The sequence below is a fragment of the Peromyscus californicus genome, unplaced genomic scaffold (assembly GCF_007827085.1).
Source record: "Peromyscus californicus insignis strain IS unplaced genomic scaffold, ASM782708v3 Scaffold_10__1_contigs__length_136768540, whole genome shotgun sequence".
NCBI classification, from domain to species: domain Eukaryota; kingdom Metazoa; phylum Chordata; class Mammalia; order Rodentia; family Cricetidae; genus Peromyscus; species Peromyscus californicus.
In genome coordinates, this window is record NW_026294391.1 from 86,085,440 (window position 1) to 86,106,619 (window position 21,180).

Here is a 21,180-nt window from a genome sequence, read left to right on the forward strand (position 1 = left end):
AATATTCTGTGAGTTATAAGGTCTTTAACTCTCGCTAGTTGAAACCATGTACTATTCCCAAACAATTATTCTCTTTAATCTTTTGGGGTGGACCATTTCCTAATCCACTGTAGTTTCATGATAGGTATTTAAGGGTTAATTCTCTTAAAATAATTAACCAGAAGGCTATTACACTGAGATGAGTTCCTATGTAGGCATACTGAAACCCACTTACAGTAAATATTCTTAGCTTAAGAAAACAAAACGTAAGTGTAGCCAGTCACAGACAGGAAACTAACCATTGACTAGAATGCTTACTAATCATAACTCACTAACTTTTAACTGGGGACTTTTGAATTTTACCAATCAAATATTTCCTTTGCTTTGCTTCAGCAAACACCTTATAAAAAGTCAATCCTTCACACTCCATTGGTGGAGTCCTGGGCTTTTGCAGTCTGGTTCTGCACTGTTTATGAGTCATTCATTACCTGTTCTATCAAACGGTTTATAATTCTAACGTGCCTAAATTGATCTTTGGCAGTTCTCAGGTTAATACTCAAGGGAGTCTCTTTGTACACCTCTTTGGTTTTTTTCTCATTGTAGTTCCTTCCTTTTTGGAACACAGCTTAGGGACCTCAAGTTTCTTTGGTCTCTCCAGACTCCAATTTATTATAAACTCTGCGATTCCACTGGGCTATATATGCATTCTACTCCATGCACTGTGACCTAAAAGTTTTGACTAGGCAGCATGCTGGGGGAATCATAAGAACAACTTGATTTGTTCATGGTCCCAGAAACATCACTTATCATTGCTGCTTATTGTCTAGGGTCTTGAGAACGCTGGATTGATTGCTTTTTTTTTTTTTTCTTCCAGTTTTTCTAAACTAGAGAGCAATTCCATTCTGGGAAGCACAGAAATCCTGCTATTTCATTAATAATGTTTAATGTAGTCATTCTGATCATGAGGATCCTCAGGGCCTTGTTTGAATCTCACCTTTATCTAAAGAACAGCCACTTGATTTCCATAGAAATAAAACTTTGCATTTCTCCAGGATCTAGCAGGGGCAGGATAATACAGCAAATCAAAACATGAATTACATGGTAACAGAAATGCTACATCAGAGCCCAGTTTAAAATACTCTTTTGCTAAATAGACATAGTAATAAACTGACCTCTAAACTCTTATCTTTATTTCCATAGGTTGGTACATCTCTTAATCCTCAGCAGAGGGCCTAGTTCTGCCTCCCAAGTGCTGGGATTAAAGGCGTGCACCACCACCGCCCAGCTTCTGCTATGGCTTGCTATTAGCTCTGACTCCCAGGCAACTTTATTTATTAACATACAAATAAAATCACATTTCAGTACAAATAAAATATCACCACAGTGCTATAATTTATTCTTCTAGGAATGTCTTTGTGTCTTTTTCTTTATTTCTTTGGAAAAGATCTTCAAAGAATAGATTACTGGATCTGAGAACACATGACTGTGTTATTTTATTAGATGGCACCAGATTCCAGTCATAGGGGCTAGGGCCATTTGCCATTATTGCCCACAATGAAAGAGAATACTTAGTCCTCAAAGACTAAGAGGAAAGCTGAGAGGGGACCACTATGTAGAAATTGGTGCTATGCATTTTACTAAGCCAGGAGAGTTACATGCTCTTGTCCTGTCATTATCTTTGAGGGCTTGATTTTTCTTCCTTTCTGTCTCTTATGACTCTGTATCTAGTCTCCCAGTGTGGGAAGGAAGGTCTTACATGAAGCAGGTAGTTGGTGTTCCCTCAAATGGACCTCTTGAACTACCAAGTGAGAAGGAGTGCTCTCTTAGGGGTAAGGACGATTCAAAATATGTGCAGAAAACCTCTGTAATCCAGGTTCTAAATCTATGAAACAAACAACTGTAGATTAAAAATATTTGAAAAGAAATTGTAATTTTACTGAGCAAGTGCTGGAATTAAAGGCGTGTACCATCACTGCCCGGCCCTATTGACCATTTTCAAAAGATCTTTAGTGTTATTTATCCCTTTCTATACTCCAGAAGGGAATTTAAATTTTGAGCTGGGTGGTGGTGGAGCACGCCTTTAATCCCAGCACTCGGGAGGCAGAGCCAGGCGGATCTCTGTGAGTTCAAGGCCAGCCTGGCCACCAAGTGAGTTCCAGGAAAGGCGCAAAGCTACACAGAGAAACCCTGTCTCGAAAACCCCCCCAAAAAAATCCGTTAATAAAGAAAAAAATAATTTAAATTTTGTTGTGTTGCCTCACAAAAAGCTATGACTATGCATTCAAGCAGAAGAAAAAAATAACGGACTCAGCTTGTGTTTCTCACAAATGTCCAGCTTCATGATAATAGTCTGCCAGTGCCCCTAACAATTAAACAAGGTATTACCATATGTCCCAAAAAATTGCACTCCTGGGTATATACAAAGATGAACAGCTTTCTGGTTGTTTGGCTTACTTTTGTACCAACTGGGAAAAACACTCCTGCTGTTACAGCACTAGACCCAATAAAAGGCATATATCCAAGATAAAGGTTAATACATAAAAGTCAATTGTTTTCCTATATACAAGCAATGAACAAATTAATTTTGAAATTAAAAATGTCATTTATAATACCACTCCCCAGAGGGATAATATGATACAGGTATCTTAATATATTATAAATATATGAAGTGGCCTCAATAAAAAGGATAGAGGAATAACATGCTGACAGAGTTAAATTTGGAATGAGTGGAGTCCAATGTTTAAGGCAAAAGAATTGCATATCATTTGGCACTCTAATGGGTAAGGTTGTTTCCCACAAATAAAATGCATATATGTGTATAATAGGATTGAATGATTAACAAAATGGTGAACTGTGGGAGAAAAGTTTCTTACAGTTGAAATAGAAGGTTGCACATAAGCAAAGGAGTCTATAATGATCTACCCAGTAATTAACTACAACTGGTAACACCAACATAAACCTATGTTTAGCTTTATATAGGTAAAGTAGGTTGCCTATAGGAAATTTACATTTCTGCCTATTTTTCTTTATAAACAAACACCTCCTCTCTCTGTTAGCTGAGGGTCCTAGAAACAATGATATCCCTAATATGCCTACCTCTCTGACATTAATTTTTGAGATACAATTCTCTGGCAAAAGTTATGAGGGCTCCATGGAGAAGTGATTGAATCTAGAAATTGGGTAGGAAGTACTGCAAGAAAACATTCCAGTATTTTGTGGTTGTTGCTTGAAACAGGGACTTCTACATGGCTAAGGCTGACTTCAAACTCTCTATATAGCCTAGGCTGGTCAGTTCAGGCACTTATTTGCTGGTATTATAGGTATATGTACCATCATGCCTTGCTAAGGTATCTTATAGTGGCAGAAGGCACTAAAAACCCCATAATAAAATAATGTAGGAAAACTGGAATATAGAAGTCAACTGAAAAAGCTCCCAATGTTCAAGGCAGAAATGATTTGACTAATGAAATATGTAAAACAAGGCTATATTACACTCAAAAGTATAAAAATAAGTATTCATGAGTCTATACTGCCATAAATACATTACATACATAAATTAATGGAGTCTGGGCATAGTGGGTGCTTGTCTTTAACCCAGCACTCAGGAGGCAGAGGCAGTCTGATCTTTGTGATTTTGGGGCCAGCCTGATCTACATAGTGAGCTCCGGGACAGCCAGGACTACATACAGAAACCTTATAAAAATTTTAATTAATTAAATTATATATATATTCTATGTATAGAGATTCTAAATTAGTCTTACAAATATTCTGCCATTGAGATGAAACATAATGCCCTATTCTTGAAACTTACATTGCCAATGAAGACTATTTTATAGAGTAGTTTGGAATGAGAGAAAGTATAAATATCAACATCAAGAAACCTGGCAAGCCGGACATGGTGGTGCAAGCCTTTAATATCAGTACTTGGGAGGCAGAGGCAAGCAGATCTTTGTGAGTTGGAGGTCACATGTTCTACAGAGTAAGTTCTAGGCCACATGGTCTACACTGTGAGTTCCAGAACAGCCAGGGCTGTGTGGAGAGACCCTATGTCAAAAAACAACAACAAAAATGGAAACTTGGCAGGCACAAGTTCATCCTGGTGAGCAAGTCTAATGGAGCATCATCAGTAATAATGAATACTGATAATATTTACTCTTTACATGATGTGACAAGAATGGTATTTTATACATAAGATTTTCTTCCCCCAAAATTGCATTACTGTGAGATATGATGGCTACTCTTGGACGTCAACTTGACACCGGGGAAGAGTCTCAACTGAAGAAGTTCATCATTAGAATGACATGTGGGCATTTCTGTGGGCATATTCTTGACTGCTAGTTGATGTAGGAGGACCCAGTCTACTGTGGGCAGTACCATAGATAGGCAGGTGGGCCGAGTATATGAGAGGTGGCTTAATGTGAAACTGGAAGAGAGCTGGTAGTACCTTTCTTTACAGCTCCTGCCTTAAGTGCTGACCCTGGCTTCCCTCAGCAATGGACAGTAATCAGTAACCAGCGAACTGAAATGAACTCTGTCCTCTTGAAGTTGATTTTAGCCATAGTGTTTAACACATCAACAGAAAGAAAACCAAGATATAGGTGTAATAAGAAGAAAAACATAAAGCAAACCTATATTGTGAGACAGTATATATCTAACTACTATGTTTCAAAAGTGTCAAGGTCATTAAAACTAGGTGAACTTAAAAAAAAACTCTCAAGGGGTGGAACCCTCAGAAATATGATTTTAAAATGTTCTGTGCTAACATTAACAGGCTCCTCTACCAGAGAAAGGACACTGAAGCCTGTGAACATGGCACATTACTCATATGTAATAAAGCATTAGTATTGGTCAAGTTTGGCAAATGAACCATCCTAATGAAGGGCTTTAGAAAGAGTAAATACAGGCCAGGCAGTGGTGGCACACGCCTTTAATTCCAGCACTCGGGAGGCAGAGGCAGGCCTGGACTACACATCGAGATCCAGGACAGGCACCAAAACTACAGAGAGAAACCCTGTCTTAAAAAAAAAAAAGGCCTATTTTAGAACAAGTGCAAGTAAAAAAAACTAACACTATACAGATAGAGGTGGTGGTGACAGGTCTGCGAAAATGGAATCAGAGGGCTTGATATGAGTTTCTGCAGAAGCAGTTCCCCAGAAAAGGCATGTGAGCACTCAGATCAGCGGGGAGAACAGCACAGCACCTGTGCATTCATGTTGTTTCCTGCACCATTCCCCTCTAAGATTCCGGGAGGGGCCGTGTGGAAATAGACAAAACCATAAAGAGTCCCATGAATCTCATGGATTATCAAGACCCAAATGATAACTGGGTCCTACCAACGAGGGGAAGATAATTTTATTGGAGTCAGATTGGGAGTCTCTACCCTGTGGTTGGGCTAAAGGATTCCTTTCTCATGCAGAGCCTCCAGGTCACCACAGTGTCCCCAGAGGAGGGAGGAACTGTGACAAGAGGCATAGGACCAGGGAGACATGGCATGGACTCGCAGTTATCCGGACTTACTCCTGAGCAAAGTGGAGACCTCTCTTAGCCCAGCCACAAGTGTCTAACCAAGTTCCAGAGTTCTTAGTGCAGGGAAGGAGGCAAGGAGCAAACCATGGCCGTTCACATTCTCACTGCTTCCTACACTCCTCTCCACAACCTTGCATGGTAAGATTTATCCCCATTTCACAGATGGCAAGGCTCTGCCTTACAGCACTAAAGGAGAGATTGATTCTTCCACCATGGAGCTCCAGGAGTAATACAAACATTGCCTCCTATTTTACTGCAAGGACTCCACTTCCCACATGCACAGTGTTCTGACTGCTTAGGGCTAGTTCCCAACTCCTGTATCTTATGCCCAGAAGGAGCAGCCATCTTAGGAGACAATAAACTATTGACAAAACCAAAAAGAACCACACAAGTAATTTTCAGACTTGTTTGCTCGGTGTACATTACTATCTGTTGCAGTTTCACAGAAGTAGGCTGATGCCACATAGAGGGTTCTGAGGCTCATGTCCTTGAATTTGACAACACACTCTGAGTATTACTTTTTCCACGCAGTGAGGGGAAACAGACTACACTGGAATCTGAACATGGCAGGCAGAAGGGTCAAACAGGCTGCAGCTATCAGGAGGAAAGCCTAAATCGAAGCAGCAGCATAAGTTAGAGCACTCTGCGCAGCAGATGCTGCCCGGGAACTAAACATAAGGGATGTCTTCAGTGTCCCTTCGCGGGGCCCTGCAGCCACCCCTGAATTCCCTCGGGCCCCTTGGGTAGAAGGGGTCCTGCAAACTTCTTTGCATCCAAAAGATCCGCCCCATCTTCTGCTTGTTCTTCCTCTCATCCTCCTTGACCCTTGCCATGTTGTCAAATTCTCTAATCATGTCCTCATTGCTGAAGTGCATATCGTGGATGGCCTCTTTATACTCCTTGAGGCAATGGGCCAGCCCCTTGTTGGTTTTTCTTTTGGCTTTTCTGGGCAGGTGGTCCTCAGCTGGGCGCTTTCCTGCAGAGCTTCCTTTACTTTCTGGCTTTGCCTGGCTCTCTGGTCTTCCTTCCTGTTTTGCTTTTCTCTCAGGCTCTGGCTGCTCCTGGCGCTTTGGCAGCATCCCCTCATCTCCTGCCTTTGCCTGGTTTTCTGACATTTCTTTGTCTCCCAGAGAAAAGGCTACTTCTGTCTGTCCGTCCTCCTGTGGCGCTTTACCCTTTTCCCTCTGTCCTTGCATCGAAGGCATTGCTTCCTTCTCCCTCGAGAGTTCTTCCATGTCCAGATTTTTATTTTCCTGTCCTGGGGGTTTAGGAGGGGGTGGGGTGAGGAAAGAGGAAATAGAGAGGACACCGAGACTGAGGAGCGGGCACGGAAGGCACATGCATCTAGTCTTTGCATCTTGCCCTTGAGAATGGTTCTCTAACTAAGCCTGTCTGCCCTCCAAGTGTGCCTTCTGCCTGCACCCCTCCCTCACAGGTGAGGCAAGGACACACCTGCAAGAGCTGCCACCTCCTCTGTGCCCCTTCACTGCAGCAAACACTGTGGAATAGGGCGGGGGTGCGCAGTGGAGCCCCAATTCTGCCTGTTTCCCTGAACAGGCAGCTGCTGTACACTGACCTGCAGGGGTTCAGAACAGATCGCCCCTGCTTTCCAGGGGTCCCAGCAAGCAGGCAACAGCAGGCTCAAATATGCTGACAGGGCACAGGGGCAGGGGCTGTGCACTCCGTGAACAGCTGTGACCAGGAAACTGTGCTGGATTCAGGACTTGTCCTCCTCCATCCCCCCTGTTCCCCAGCAGCCATTTCTTTTCAAGCCTTGAGCTCAGAAGGAGGACGCTCTTCTAACTACTTTGGTGTCTGTGTCTCCCTGCCCTGGCTGGAACTCAAGAGCCCACCTTGGCGCTGAACGGCTTTTGGGTCAGGCATGGCAGAAGGTTGTTGTTCCTTCTTTCTTTCTGCCTATCTTTCTTTCTTTCTTTCTTTCTTTCTTTCTTTCTTTCTTTCTTTCTTTCTTTCTTTCTTTCTTTCTTTCTTCCTTCCTTCCTTCCTTCCTTCCTTCCTTCCTTCCTTCCTTCCTTCCTTCCTTCCTTCCTTCCTTTCTCTCTTTCTCTCTTTCTTTCCACGCCCTCTTTTAGAGGGCTCCTCCTAGCCCCGGTGCAGAACTGGGACTCCAAAGAGGGACAGAGAAGGGGCAGCGAAGGCAGCTAAGATACTGGGTGGGGTGTAGCAGGCAGGCGGGGATACTTGGGGGTGTCTGCCTCTTCTGCCCTCTGCCCAGCGGCTGCAAGCTCCCCAGTAGCCTCCATTTCCCATTGCCTCTTCCGTCTATACCCAAGCCCTCCTCCCTTGTTCCAAACTCCACCTCCAATCTTTCCCTCCTAGCGCCCAGCTGGCCTCACCCCGCAGCCTTCGCCTCTAGGAGCAAAGCCTCACACTGACCTGAGAGAAGCAAGAACAGTAACCAGGAGCCCAGGGACTTGAGAGATGGCTCTGGGACAGAGCCCTGGGGAGCGAGGGCGGGGCACTCCAGCTGGCAAGTCACATGACAGCATCCCAGCACCAGCCTTCCCCCCTCCTGCATACTAGGAAGAGTCAGTGAGTCAGTCACACAGCACCTCCTTGATCAGGTATCCCTCACCTCTTGGGCGTGTCTGTTTCTCTGGTTGGAAAGTTGCTTTTACAAAGAATTTTATTCAATACCAGTTTTTTTTCTTCATCTGTACTGGGCATTGTGATGAAAGAATCTTGACAATGTGGCTTTCAATTCTATTACAAGATCAGAATCACAGAGGCAAGTCCTGTAATTGTGAATTGAATGTGTGGACAGTAGGCTATTGCACTTTTGAGAATAAAGTGGAAATTTGTCTCACCAAATGACAGTTCCTAATTTTATTGTCTGACTTTCATGCATTTTCCAAAGGAAAAGGAAAAGTACTTATATTTGAGCTAAGTGAAAGAATGATTAATTTATTTTAAACGGGAAATGGAGTATGCAAGGGGCAATGATCTGACCCTGGATGAAAACAACCGTCATCCGCCATCCTTCCAGCACACACCTTGAGTAACCAAAGCACAGCTCCGCACCAATCTTCCGGACTGAAAGACTAACCACCTTCCCATTAAATATATCTAATACGCCCTCTATCTATGATGTTCCATGCCCAGCATCCAGCTGCCTGGTCCCCTGCTCCATCTTCTCAAGAAATTCCTGAAGTCTTAGGTGCTTTAAAACGATCTCCATCACAAAGCTCTCTCACTTGCATCTCTGACAAACAAATGATGCTGTGTGACTCCATTGCTTTAACAAGTTGTAAACAAGGAGTCCCTGTTGTTGTTATGTGGGATGCCCCTCTCTCTCCCTTCACCTACCTTGGGGAGGTTCCTTTACAGTAGTCTTGAAACCTCATTAATAGACTATGTTGCCTCTCTTCCAAAAGACAGAAATGGCCTTCTGAATGGAGACAGTCCACTCTCTCCCTGGTAAGAGTTAATCCAGGTGGGTCAGCCAACCAGGAGGCCAAAGGACCCCTTCTCAAAAATGGAGATCCTTCCTCCAGAGCCATACTAAAAAGCAAAAGGGGCCATACTGATCCCTTCATGAGGCAATGTGCCTCCCCTTCCATAAGCCCTGCTCCTCTGGCAGTCTCCCACAGAGCTGCAATCTTGCAGCCTCTAGGGTCTGCCCACTTTCCTCTCTTTTCTAGGTGTGCTTTCACTAACCCTCTTTCCTTCCCTGACACTGTCTGCTTCACTCTTTCCCTAAAGCTCCCTCCCTACCGTGGGGCTGCTTATGAACCCTGTGTGTCAGCCATGCAGACTTAATTCAGATGGGACAGCTTTCCTCTTTTTCTGCTCATCTCTGTCCTCAGGGCAGCTGAGGAGATTTGCAATTACCTGCCCTGGAGCTTTTCAGGTTTTTCTTGCTCTTTTTTCCTCCTTAGGTTTATTTATTTTATTCTCTGTGTGTGAGAGTTTTCCCTGCATAAATGTCTGTGTACCACTTGGGTGCCTGGTATGCAAAGAGGTCAGAATTGGCATCAGATCCCCTGGAATTGGGGTTGTGCATGGTTTGAGACTCCTGGTGGATGCTGGGAACCAAACCTGGGTCTTCTGCAAGAACAAGTGCTCTAAAGAAATTAGGGTTTCTGTTTTAAACTCTAATGTCATTATTCTCCACAGGCTAGAGAGATATCTCTGTAGTTAAGAGCCCTTGTTCTTGTTGAAGACCCTTGGTCAGTTCTCAGAACCCATATGGAAGATCATAATCACCTGTAACTTCAGTTCCTGGAGATCTAACACACTCTTCAGACCTATTCCAGTACCAGACACCCAAAGGCTGTACATGCATGCATTCAGGCAAAATACCCATACACATAAAACAACATAAATAAATCTAAACTTTTATTGTCATCAAATATCCATTGAGTCTTTTTTAAAATTGCATTATTAAAGAGACCAAAAACCTCAAGAAGATTTGTGGAATTTTCTGGACTCAACATGTCGATTTTATAATTGTTTTTGTTTTTTATATCTTTATGAGATACATAAACGTACAGAAAGAAACGGCATATTAGGGTTTTATAAAGAACCAGTTTCTTCAAATTTAGTTATTGGAATAAATGAAGTGATGAATAGTGTGTGGGAAAGTTATGGAACAAGATGACCAGCCCGACCAATATTAGAAAAAAATACTTTTTAAGGCATGAAAGCTAAGGCATGTTTTAAAAGAGAATAGAGGTGTGATAAGGAAGGTTTCAGGAAACTACCCATGCTCTCAGATATCCTAGCATATTGCTAGTCAGCAAGACATAATTATTAATTCCACATGATAGTATCAAGTTGAACTAATACTACAACATAAAGTTGAATTAAAATTGATGGGCCTGAATAATTCAAAGTATTATTTATTGTTATCCTGCCTTGTTTTAAAAAGCATAAGGCTTGCTATTATTATTATTATTATTATTATTGATTTCATTATTTTTAATTGAATATAGGTTATTTTCTTATCGACTAAATGTCGATAAGAAATCTTTATCGACTTCAAAATCCTATGAACACGGAAGCCATGAAATATACTCAAAGGACCAGATGCAGACTCTTGCAGACTCTATGAATGCCGGTGTATTATGTCTGCTTCATATAGGCTTTAATCAGCCAACTAGCCAGCCCGGGGATGTAGCTCAGCGGTAGAGCACATGCTTTGCATGTATGAGGCCCCGGGTTCGAGCCCCGGCATCTCCAGTGCCCTTTTTCTTTTGCAGGGGGTTCCGGGAAAAGGTGTCCCAGACTTTAACTTCTTCTGTTAGACTGTATATGCATAGCTAATTATACAATGAAATTTCTCATCTCTCACCGTGACAACAATGTGACGACATTTCCATGGAGACAAACATAGTCTGGTGAGTAGAACGTGATCATGCCTCCAGGGATATGTTTTGTTCACAAAACAGAAAAGCAAAGCTCTGCTTTCCTGCTGGTGGCAGTTTCTCTAATGGGTATGCTTTCTCGGGTGATAACAAGGGTGAAGAGTTCTTGCTTTGAGAGAAAGGAAGGGAGGGCTGGGCAGAACCATTCCTGCTTACTGAATAGGGGAAGCATTGCTGTTGTCATAGAAACCTGGGTTCATTATGAAGACTGTTTTCAATGGCGATCCAGGCGGTGTCCTGGAAAATGAGCATTGTTGGTGTTTGGACTGAGCTGAGCTTATGGATTCCTGGAGGTGAGCACTGGAATCTTCCTGAGGGTGGAGAGGCAGAAGCAGGGATCCCAGACTCAAGTAGGTTCACCCCCACTTCAGGATTTGTAGCCAGTGTGTCTCTTCAGTGTGCTGTTCTGTGCAGGGAGGGGTGTGCTGGAGTCACTGTCCGGGCTAGGTGTTCTGGGGAAGGAAGCAGGAGGGACATAAGACATTGTGAGCACACTCTGATCCCAGTTTCCTGCTCTGTGAAAAGGGGATGAGATTGCTCACTCTCAGGATCGGTGGGACAGTAAGTGGTAAAGCCTAAAGGGAAGTCAATGATTACCCTGCATGTCTCAGATGATTATTTCAATATGCAGTTGGTTAGTGGGTTTTCTTTTTCGTTTTTAGTAATTTGAGGTTTTATTTGCTTTTGAGACAGCAATCACTGTGTCCTATCCTGGCTGAGAACCCTCAGTCATTCTCCTGCCTCAGCTGCCTCTTGTAGGGACTTCAGGTGTGGAACACAGTGTGCTTGGCACCAGTTTGGGATTTTAATTTCCATTTTTGTGATACCCACCCTCCAGGTGGCCCTGATCTTTACTCAGAATCCCAGCCATGATGCTCTCTGCATATGGCATTAATATTTCTAATGAATCTCTTACAAAAAGGACAGTTCTATCAATGTCCCCTTGAACAACACACCTGAAACCTTTCCCATTTCTCAATTTCTATTTTCTGCCTGACTTTTGTGAGCTTTTCTGTATGATTCATAGAAACTCTTTATTGAATATATGTTTTTCTAACTTTTCTCCTAGCCATAGAGTTATCTTCTCAATTTTTATCAATCCTCTAGAAGAGCTGGTGATTTTAATTGTAAGGATTCCATCTTCTCCAGTTCTTCAATTATGGTTTTTATTTGGTGTCTTGTCTGTGATATCTTCACTCAGTCCCAGAAACAAGGATTTTCTTCTGTGTGTTCTCTTTGACATTTATAGGCTTTTTTAAAAAATATTTTGCATCTCTAATCTATTTAGAATGGTCTTTGCACATGATATGATTTATATTTAGATTTGTGGATATGGATATACACCTGCCTCTGCATTGTTTGCTGAAAGACCATCCTTTCTGCACCAAATTGCCTCTGCATATTTGTCAAACATCAGTTCTCCAACATTCCAGGCATGGTACATGTGCCAATATTCCCAGTGCCTGAGAGGCTGCAGCAGCAATATTGTCAGTTCTTTTCAGCCCTGACTCTGCACAGGCTTGATGTCAGCATGGGATACAAAAAAAATGTTGACACACAGTAGGCAATGGTCTGTAAATGTGTGGGTGTAAGCACGGACTGTAGATTTTGGTCTTTTACTTGCCAATGTTGATTCCAATAGCATGCTGGTCCAATTGCTCTAGGTTCATATGGTGATATCCTGTCAGGCAATGCTGTTCTCTAACTTTGTTCTGTGTCTAAGGTTTTTCCACAAACTGTATATTTATCTATAAAGATTATTAGTAGTTATCCAAGTTTTCAAAAACTTAGTGTAATTTTTTTGTTATTGCATTGAATCTGTAGACATCTTTGAATCAATAGACATCTTACCGATAATGAATTGTCTGGCCCATGAATATCATATGTCCTCCTTTATATAGGTAGTCTCCAATTCAGCAATGTTTTGAGATGTTTCAGTCTATAGGCACTGTAGATCTATGTGCCCAGATTGTTCACTAAATTTTTGCACTTTTTGATTCCACTACACCAGGTACTATTTTAAAAATACAATTCCTAATTCTTGTATTTTCTGCAAAGTAATTATTAAATTCTCTGTGATTCATTAAGAACAAAATGTCAATGATACTTAGGAAGGATCCCTTTGTTTGAAAGCATTGATTATGCTGTGATGGAACCTTTATTTGATGATTATTGCAGTTTGTCCCCATTTCCTTGGCAGTGTATTGGAAGAAATGAGAGAAATGTCCCAGAGACATGTGAATGGGCCATCATCACAGGAATCACACCGAAAGAGCATAATTTAGTAGCTTTCAGCATCCCGTGAGTGGTTAGAGATGAATCTGTTGAAGATGTGGTTTTACCTCTTGACCTCTCAGTAAACACCTTAATGAATACCAGGGAGCTAGGATAGTGAGAGTGAGATGTTGTGAATGCGTGAACAGGAATTCCCAGACAGAATCTGGTCTGCAAAGACTGGTGAATGACTGATAGAACATCAGTGATGTAGAGGAGACCATGGAATGTTGTAGGCCCAGAGCCTAATTACATTTAATTTTGTGCTCTCTTTAGCCCAGGAGGAGCCGTTCTTTGACCCCTCTGTGTTGGACTGACCTAGCATCTTGTCACTAACAGATGAAGATGGAACTGACATTTAAAAAATCAGAAAATATCACTTTAGCAAAGCCTTAATTTTCTGCCAGTCAAAGGACTGAGTGTCATCACAAGGCAGCTAATGCCTGTAGCTGAGGTTTCTCTGCTTTACCATAGTAGCCTACTTAATATCTCCACCAATGCACTTAAGGACTGCCTTGATTCATAGTTTTCTTCACTTTGTTACTAGACAAACTACATGAAACTGTTTCCACATTGTAACATGGAATTTGTAATAATCTAAATCTGTCCCAGCTGTATTTTCTCACTAATTTGACTCCAGAATAAAACTTTCTTCCTATGAGCTGAGAGCCGTGTTTTTGCATTGACATTTGTAAGTGTGTATTTGTATGTATACTTACTAAATATGTCTCTGAGATGCCGGGCATATTCATCACTGAACGTTAAATGATGTGCTCATGCCATTCATAGATTAGGAGCTTATGAGGAAAAAATGTGGTATGCATTTTTCTCCCTTGTATTCCTCAGCCAACATCATTACCTCAGTGCCTAGATTATTTCTGTGGGATATGACAGATACTAATTATATATTTGTGAAAGTCAGTTAAATCTATTATTACTGTGATAGGTTTTGTGTGTTATAATTCTCCTACTGCCTCTTCATGGTGATCTGGTGTTTACTATATTGCTTATCTATTCCCCATAGTTATTTATTCATGCAAGGGTTTATCTCAGTATGTCTCAGAATACCTATTACGGTTACCCTCACATATTGGCATTCTGTGTTTTGAAGCTCAATTTGTCCAGGTATTGGCCAGAAGAGTCCATTAAAGGTGCCTGTGGAGCATTTCCTGAGTCTAAACATTGCACTGTCTGAGCCCTTGTATAGAAAGGAATTAATGATGTCCACCTCAAAGAATCATTTTGAGGCCTGAAGAGACAGAAAGCAGACACATGTTGTGTGTGTCTAGTAAGGCAAATTTCCCTTGCCTCTTTCATGCAGTCAGTGTGATGACTCTGGCATGAAAGTAGTTCATGAGTACACACAAGGGAGAGCACTTGGCAAGGTAATGGCAAATGAACAAGCTCTCACTTCCATTATGTGTATGCATTCCTAGGTATCACTGTGTGTGTCCATGGTGATGTGATGAGCTGGGAAGAGGAAAAGCATCATTGTATACCTTCTACTGATGGAGTCTGCACAGGTAAGGCACCGCCAATCCATCCCCTGGCTTTTATTGCTTTCTCATTCTGGATTCCTCAATTTCATGTGTTTTCTTTCCCCCTATGCTACCTAGTAGTCTAAAAGGGAAGGGTTTATTCTCTGCATCCCAGAAGCAGGAAGTGCTAGAGAAGAATCCAGTGTGTTGTGATGTGTGCCTGACAGACAGGGTGAAAAGAATAAGAGATATTATGGGTAACTTATTTCCCTTCCCCCATCCTTCTCCATCAGTATGCTAACAATATCCCATCCTGTCTTCATCTACAATCCTCTCAGGGTAAATGTGTTCCCATGTGCATAAATGCTCGGTCATCTCAGATGGATGGAAGGACCAAGGCACTCAGGAGTAATATATTACATCAGCTGTCCCAGAACTGCATGGTAGGTTTTGATTATTTGCACTTAAAATGGTGAGTGCCTGCATGTCTAACTCTTTTTGATGTTATTGTAAATATCGTTCATTTACATACACCTCTTTTAAGAACAGAGTCTCTAATACATTTTCTTTATGTGTGTAGAGGACTGTATCACATTACATCACTTATACTTGTTGCTTCAAATATCACACAGAACTGAGAGATAGTAAGAGGACAAGGAAATGTGGACTATATTGAATCATATTTTTTCTTGCTGTGTACTGACCTGCAAGGATTCAATTCTGGTCCCCCTCCTTTTCAAGCATCAAGATGAGCTGGGAAGAGCAGGTTCAGATATGCAGACTGGGCACACAAGCAGGGTCTGTGCACTCAATGGAAGGCCGTGACTGGGCACCTGTCCTGAATCCAGCACCGGCCTCCACCTTCTCCTCCACCACCCTCCCTGCTCCTCAGCCACCATTTCTTCTCCTGTGTTGGGCTCCAAACATGGATGCTCTTTTGGGGTCTGTGGCTTTCTCAGTTCTGACAGCAACTCTAGACCCCACCTTGAAGATTAACATCTCCCTGGGGTGCGAATGGAGATTTTCCATGCCCTCTCTTCCAGGGCTTCTCCATGCTTGGGTCTGAGACTAGGACTCTCAAGTGTGGCAGAGAAGAGGCATAGAGGGCAGGCTGGATATATTGGTGTGGTGTGGAAGGCAGGCAGGTGTACTTAGGGAGTTCTGACTTCTCTACCCAACTTGCCTTTAAATCCATCTGAATATGCCCCCTACTCTGTGACATACTCAGTGTCTAGATGCCTTGTTCCAGTTATATCTTCTCAAGAAATTCCTGTTTTGTTATGCCATGCCTGAAATCTTAGGAGCTTTAAAAAGATCTCCATCACATAGCTCTCTCACTTGCATCTCTGACAAACAAATGATGTTGTGTGACTCCATTGCTTTAACGAGTTGTAAACAAGGAGTCCCTGTTGTTATGTGGGATGCCCCTCTCTCCCCCTTCACCTAGCCTTGGGGCGGTCCCATTATAGTAGTCTTGAAACCTCATTAATAGACTATGTTGCCTCTCTTCCAAAAGACAGAAATGGCCTTCTGAATGGAGACAGTCCACTCTCTCCCTGGTAAGAGTTAATCCAGGAGGGTCAGCCAACCAGGAGTCCAAAGGACCTCTTCTCAAAAATGGAGATCCTTCCCCTAAGCCAAACCAAAAACACAAAAGGGGCTGTACTGATCCCTTCATGAGGTAATGTGCCTCCCCTTCTATAAGCCATGCTCCTCTGGCAGTCTCCCTCAGAGCTGCAATCTTGCAGCCTCTAGGGGTTGCCCACTTTCCTCTCTTTTCTTGGTGTGCTTTCACTAACTCTCTTTCCTTCCCAGACACTGTGACCTTTCTCTAAATTTCCCTCCCTCCCTACCGTGTGGCTGCTTATGAACCCTGTGTGTCAGCCATGCAGACTAATTCAGATGGGACAGCTTTCCTCTTTTTCTGTTCGAGATTTGCAATTACCTGTCCTGGAGCTTTTCAGGTTTTTCTTTCTCTGTTTTCCTTCTTAGGTTTATTTATTATATACTATGTGTGTGAGTATTTCGCCTGCATAAATGTCTGTGTACCACTTGGGTGCCTGGTATGCAAAGAGGTCAGAAATGGCAGCAGATGCCTGGAATTGGAGTTGTGCATGGCTGGGAGCCTCCTGGTGGATGCTGGGAACCAAACCTGGGTCTTCTGCAAGAACAAGTGCTCTAAAGACATTTGGTTTTCTCTTTTAAACTCTAATGTCATTGTCCTCCAGATGCTAGAGAGATGTCTATGTAGTTAAGAGCCCTTTTTCTTGTTGAAGACCCTTGATCAGTTCTCAGCACCCATACCATGTGTATCTTCATTTCCTGGGGATCTGACATCCTCTTCTGACCTCTTCCAACACCAGAACACAATGTCTGTATATGCATGCATGCAGGCAAAATACCCATACACATAAAATTATAAACAATTCTTAACTTTTTATTGTCATCAAAAATACATTGAGTCTTTTTAAAAATTGTGTTATCAATAAGCCCAAGAAACCCAAAAGGATTTTCTGTTATTTCTGGAATCAATATGTGCTGTGGGATGTGGTTCTATATGCTGTGCATATACGTTGGTCTCATTGGTTGGTAAATCAAGCTGTTTGGCCAATGGTGAGGCAGAATAAGGTTAGGCAGTACATTCAGACTGAACATGGAGATGGAGAAGAGTGTAGTTGCAGCAAATGCTGGGAACTGCCGCCAGGAGAAGCAAGATGTGAGAGAACAGGTAATGTCATGAAGCCAAGTGGCCAAACATAGGTTAATAGGAATGGGTTGAGTTAAGTTCTAAGAGCTAGCTGGCAAGAAGCCTGAGCCATATGCCATACAGTTTGTAATTAATATAAGCCTCTGTGTGTTTACTTGGGACTGAGAGTCTGCAGGACCAGGCAGGATACAAGAAAACTTGTGGCTACAATTGGCACCCAGGTGTGATATCCCTGGCCTGCTAATTGCAGCTCAGTTGCCACCTGCAGAGGCCAGAACTTTTTGCTCCCCAGACATACACTGTGGCCCCTGTCACCCTGTGCCTGTGTCTTTAAGCCCGTCACGGTGCTCCCAAGCCCACATGGACAGGTGAGCTCTTAAAGAGCCACTAGGGCTGTAATGATGGCCCACCCACACGTTGGGGGCACCAGATGTAGGCAGAAATCCAAGGGAGTCTGCTTAAGGGGTAGAGGGAATTTATTAGGATGTAAATTGGAGAGAACAACTCACTAAACAGAAAAAAAGGCAAAATCATCTCAGAGTCCTGGAAGGCTGATATCCTGTCCCATGCTCCTCCTGCTGCCTAAGTCAGTCCACACTACCCGAGTCCAGAGGGAGGAGGAGAGCCAGGCATTCATGCTCCCCAGGTCTCAAGCCTGCCTGAGGCCATGCCCTGTGGGCTGGTACCTCAAGGTCATAGGTGGAACAGGTATCCACTAAAATATGTCTTATTAATAATTGTTTTTGTTTCTATAGACAGTCATTTTCTGAGGAATATCCTTGGTTATCCTAGAAATTGCTTTGTAGTCCATGCAAGGCCTGAACTCACAGAGATGCCCACCTCTGTCTTCCAAGTGCTGGGGTTATTCCCATGCACCATAATTAATGCCACGCTTCAATATGTCTTAAAATATATCATAAGGATGAGACGAATGATTTGCTTGTTTAGGGTTTTTCTCCTCATAGTTTAACTACTTTTGATTATTTTTAAAAATGTATTATGGTCTGACCTGGAACAGTTAGGGAAATCTGGCCAGGTAGTGTGACATCAGTCACGGTTCATAATCTCTTCTTAGTTCTTAAGTCTCTTTATTAACATGGGGTTTGCTTAGTGCTCTAGTTTATATTTCCACAAAAGGACACACCTTAGCACTCTTTTTGCCAGGGCACCATACACTGGAAAGAACACAGCTGTATACTGTAGCTAGAGTTTTCCTGCCTGGCCCACAGTCAGGACAAATCTCTCTCACCTGCCAGTCCCACAGTCGTTCAAACCCGACCAAGTAAACACAGAGACTTATTTTGCTTACAAACTGTATGGCCATGGCAGGCTTCTTGCTAACTGTTCTTACAGCTTAAATTAACCCATTTCTATTAATCTATACCTTGCCATGTGGCTTGTGGCTTACCGGCATCTTCACATGCTGTTTCTTATCGTGGCGGCTGGCAGTGTCTCTCTGACTCAGCCTTCCACTTCCCAGCTTTATTCTCCTCCTTGTCCCGCCTACACTTCCTGCCTAGCCAATGGCCAATCAGTGTTTTATTTATTGACTAATTAGCAACACATTTGCCATACAGAACATCCCACAGCAGTATACCTTTCAATACTTAAGCTTAAATCACATGTAAGGAAATCCCCTGCTGTGTTTGTGTTCAGACTTTGCAAACTGATTTTGCCATGGTTGATTTTCCCGATCTATGGAGGTTTTTTTCATGACCTTTCATCACAGTAACAAAAAAGTAACTAATGCAACTTGTTAAAGGGATTTCCATGAGGAAGTTTTGTTATGTTTCCTTTTCACCTGCCTCTCAGAACTGAGAAATTACTCATAATTACCTTCCATACGTAATCTTATATCATGATTTTCCTTGATAAAAAGACTGTTGATACATGTGTGAATTATTATATTTATGTTAAGAATGTTCTCATATGTTTGTATTTCTATTACCATGTATGAAGAATTCAATCATATATCTTCTTATTGTTTTGTCATGATTTTAAGTTAGTTGAGTTCTGGGACTTGAAGAGGGAAGTATTAGGAGGACCCCTGACATACTCAAACACTTCTGGAAAAAGACCATAGTGAAATTGGGGATCCAAGGAGACAGGCTGAGGAAAAATCTGTTGGCTCTTTTTCAAATCTACCCTCAAGGGCACAGCAGCACATTTGATGGCTAAAACAAGATATCATCCATGAGATTTAACGGCACATGACTGGACTATGTACTCGCTTGTTTCCTTCTAAACTAATGATGAAGTTAATGTTTGTTGTAGAGAGTCTAGATGTATTGTGGTCTTGGATGACCCAGGGGAGAAAAATGGAATGAAGGAGTTTCCGAGACCATTCAATGTGGTTCAACTAAGTAGCTAAGTTTCTCTTTACTAAGATAAGTATAATATGCCAATTCTGCTTCTTTCAAATAAGTTTGAGATTCCTTTGGTGACTTTTTTTGGTCTCTTGTATCTTACACTGGCATCAAACTTACATTGTAAGGAGGAGGGTCTTGGACTCCTGGTCTTCCTTTCTCCACTTAGGGAGTTGGGGGATTGTAGGCATGTGCCACCAATCTGGGCTAAAAGTAGTTTTTTGGTATTTTGGGGGGATTTTTTTTGGTTTTGTTTTATTTGGGTATTTTAGTGTTCCTAGGCTATTTAGTGATGGTGTTGGAGGAAAATCTTGCAGTTTTCTGCCATGGATGGATTGTGCATTCCTCTTTAGAGGAATGTCCATGTCCCATAGCTCTACCATATATCCCTTCCTATACATTGCTGGTAGTTGCATAAGCTCACTACCATAATATGCTAAATTCCTGACAAGAGATACTTTATTTCCAAAACCTGAGTTCTGTTGATTGTGTCCACCTAGATCCTTGTAGTTATGCTTCTCAGTTGGTGGCCTTCTAAGGAAGACGTTTTTTGCTTTGAATGAAAAGTAAGGTGGGAAGGGAGGACTGCATCTCCAGAGGCATTTCCCGTGTGCAGGAACAGTTGCACACCACGGTTGACAGAAGCATAGCATCATGACAGCTACCCGGACAACATTGCTTATTTTCCGCCTCTACTGAAAATACTTTCTTTTCTCATTTATATCCTGGTTAGTTTCCTCTCTCTCTAATCCCTCCAGTTCCTCCCTTCCTCCGACGCCATCCAGATCCACCCCCTTTCTGACTCTTGTTAGAGAAGAACAGGCTTCTAAGAGATGCAAGAAAACATATCCAAACTAATTAGACTAAGATAAAATCCAACTATCACACAGAAGTTAGACAAGGCAAGCCAACAGAAGGAAACAAGAAGCGAAGGAAGGCCAAAGAGTCAGAGACCCACTCTGTCACTCAGTCAGGAGTCCCACAAAAACATGAGGTGAAAGCTGTAATGTAGACACGGAGGACCTGGTGCAGAGACATGCAGGCCCTGTGCACGCTGCTTCAGTCCCTGTGACAGCCTTTTTCAGGTGATGGTCTCCTGGTGTCCTCCATCATCTCTTGCTCTTACACTCTTTCTGCTTCCTCTTCCTCAGGTTTCCTTGAGTGGATAGATTTGATGGACACATCTTATTTAGACCTCTGTCTAAATTCCAGAGTTTCTCTCTCTCTCTCTCTCTCTCTCTCTCTCTCTCTCTCTCTCTCTCTCTCTCTCTCTCTCTCTCTCTCTCATCTCTCTCTCTCTGTGTCACTCTGGCTATGTCTCTCTCTCTCTCTTTCTCTGCATCTCTCTCTCTCTCTCTCTCTTACACACACACACACACACACACACACACACACACACACACACACATACACACAACACACACACATGTCTGCCTGTGGGTCTCTGTAGTTGTTTCTGTCTG

The 21,180-nt window shown here is 42.5% G+C and overlaps 1 protein-coding gene, 1 long non-coding RNA gene and 1 other non-coding gene across 19 annotated transcripts in view; 2 read left to right on the forward strand and 1 right to left on the reverse strand.

Moving 5' to 3' along the window:
- Nucleotides 1–5,313: 5,313 nt before the first annotated feature.
- On the reverse strand, nucleotides 5,314–8,032 carry LOC128109081 (transcription elongation factor A protein-like 4). Its single transcript, XM_052736160.1, has 2 exons — nucleotides 7,903–8,032; nucleotides 5,314–6,763 (listed from the first exon to the last, which is right to left on the reverse strand). The coding sequence occupies exon 2, from the start codon at nucleotides 6,738–6,740 to the stop codon at nucleotides 6,174–6,176; it is 567 nt and encodes a 188-aa protein (XP_052592120.1). The 5' UTR covers nucleotides 6,741–6,763; nucleotides 7,903–8,032; the 3' UTR covers nucleotides 5,314–6,173.
- A 2,603-nt stretch (nucleotides 8,033–10,635) lies between these two features.
- Nucleotides 10,636–10,707, forward strand: Trnaa-ugc (transfer RNA alanine (anticodon UGC)). The gene has a single exon. It is a non-coding gene; the product is annotated as a tRNA-Ala (tRNA).
- Nucleotides 10,708–10,981: 274 nt separating this feature from the next.
- LOC128109083 (uncharacterized) overlaps nucleotides 10,982–21,180 on the forward strand; it is a 124,238-nt gene continuing 114,039 nt past the window's right edge. For 4 of the 17 annotated variants that reach the window (XR_008217653.1, XR_008217647.1, XR_008217650.1 and 1 more), the window contains exons 1-4: nucleotides 10,997–11,185; nucleotides 11,962–12,019; nucleotides 13,443–14,689; nucleotides 14,983–15,087. This is a non-coding gene — a long non-coding RNA (uncharacterized LOC128109083). Of the gene's footprint in view, nucleotides 11,186–11,257; nucleotides 12,020–13,442; nucleotides 14,690–14,982; nucleotides 20,803–21,180 lie in introns of those variants that run through there. The other 13 variants (XR_008217660.1, XR_008217652.1, XR_008217664.1 and 10 more) reach the window with 13 other exon arrangements.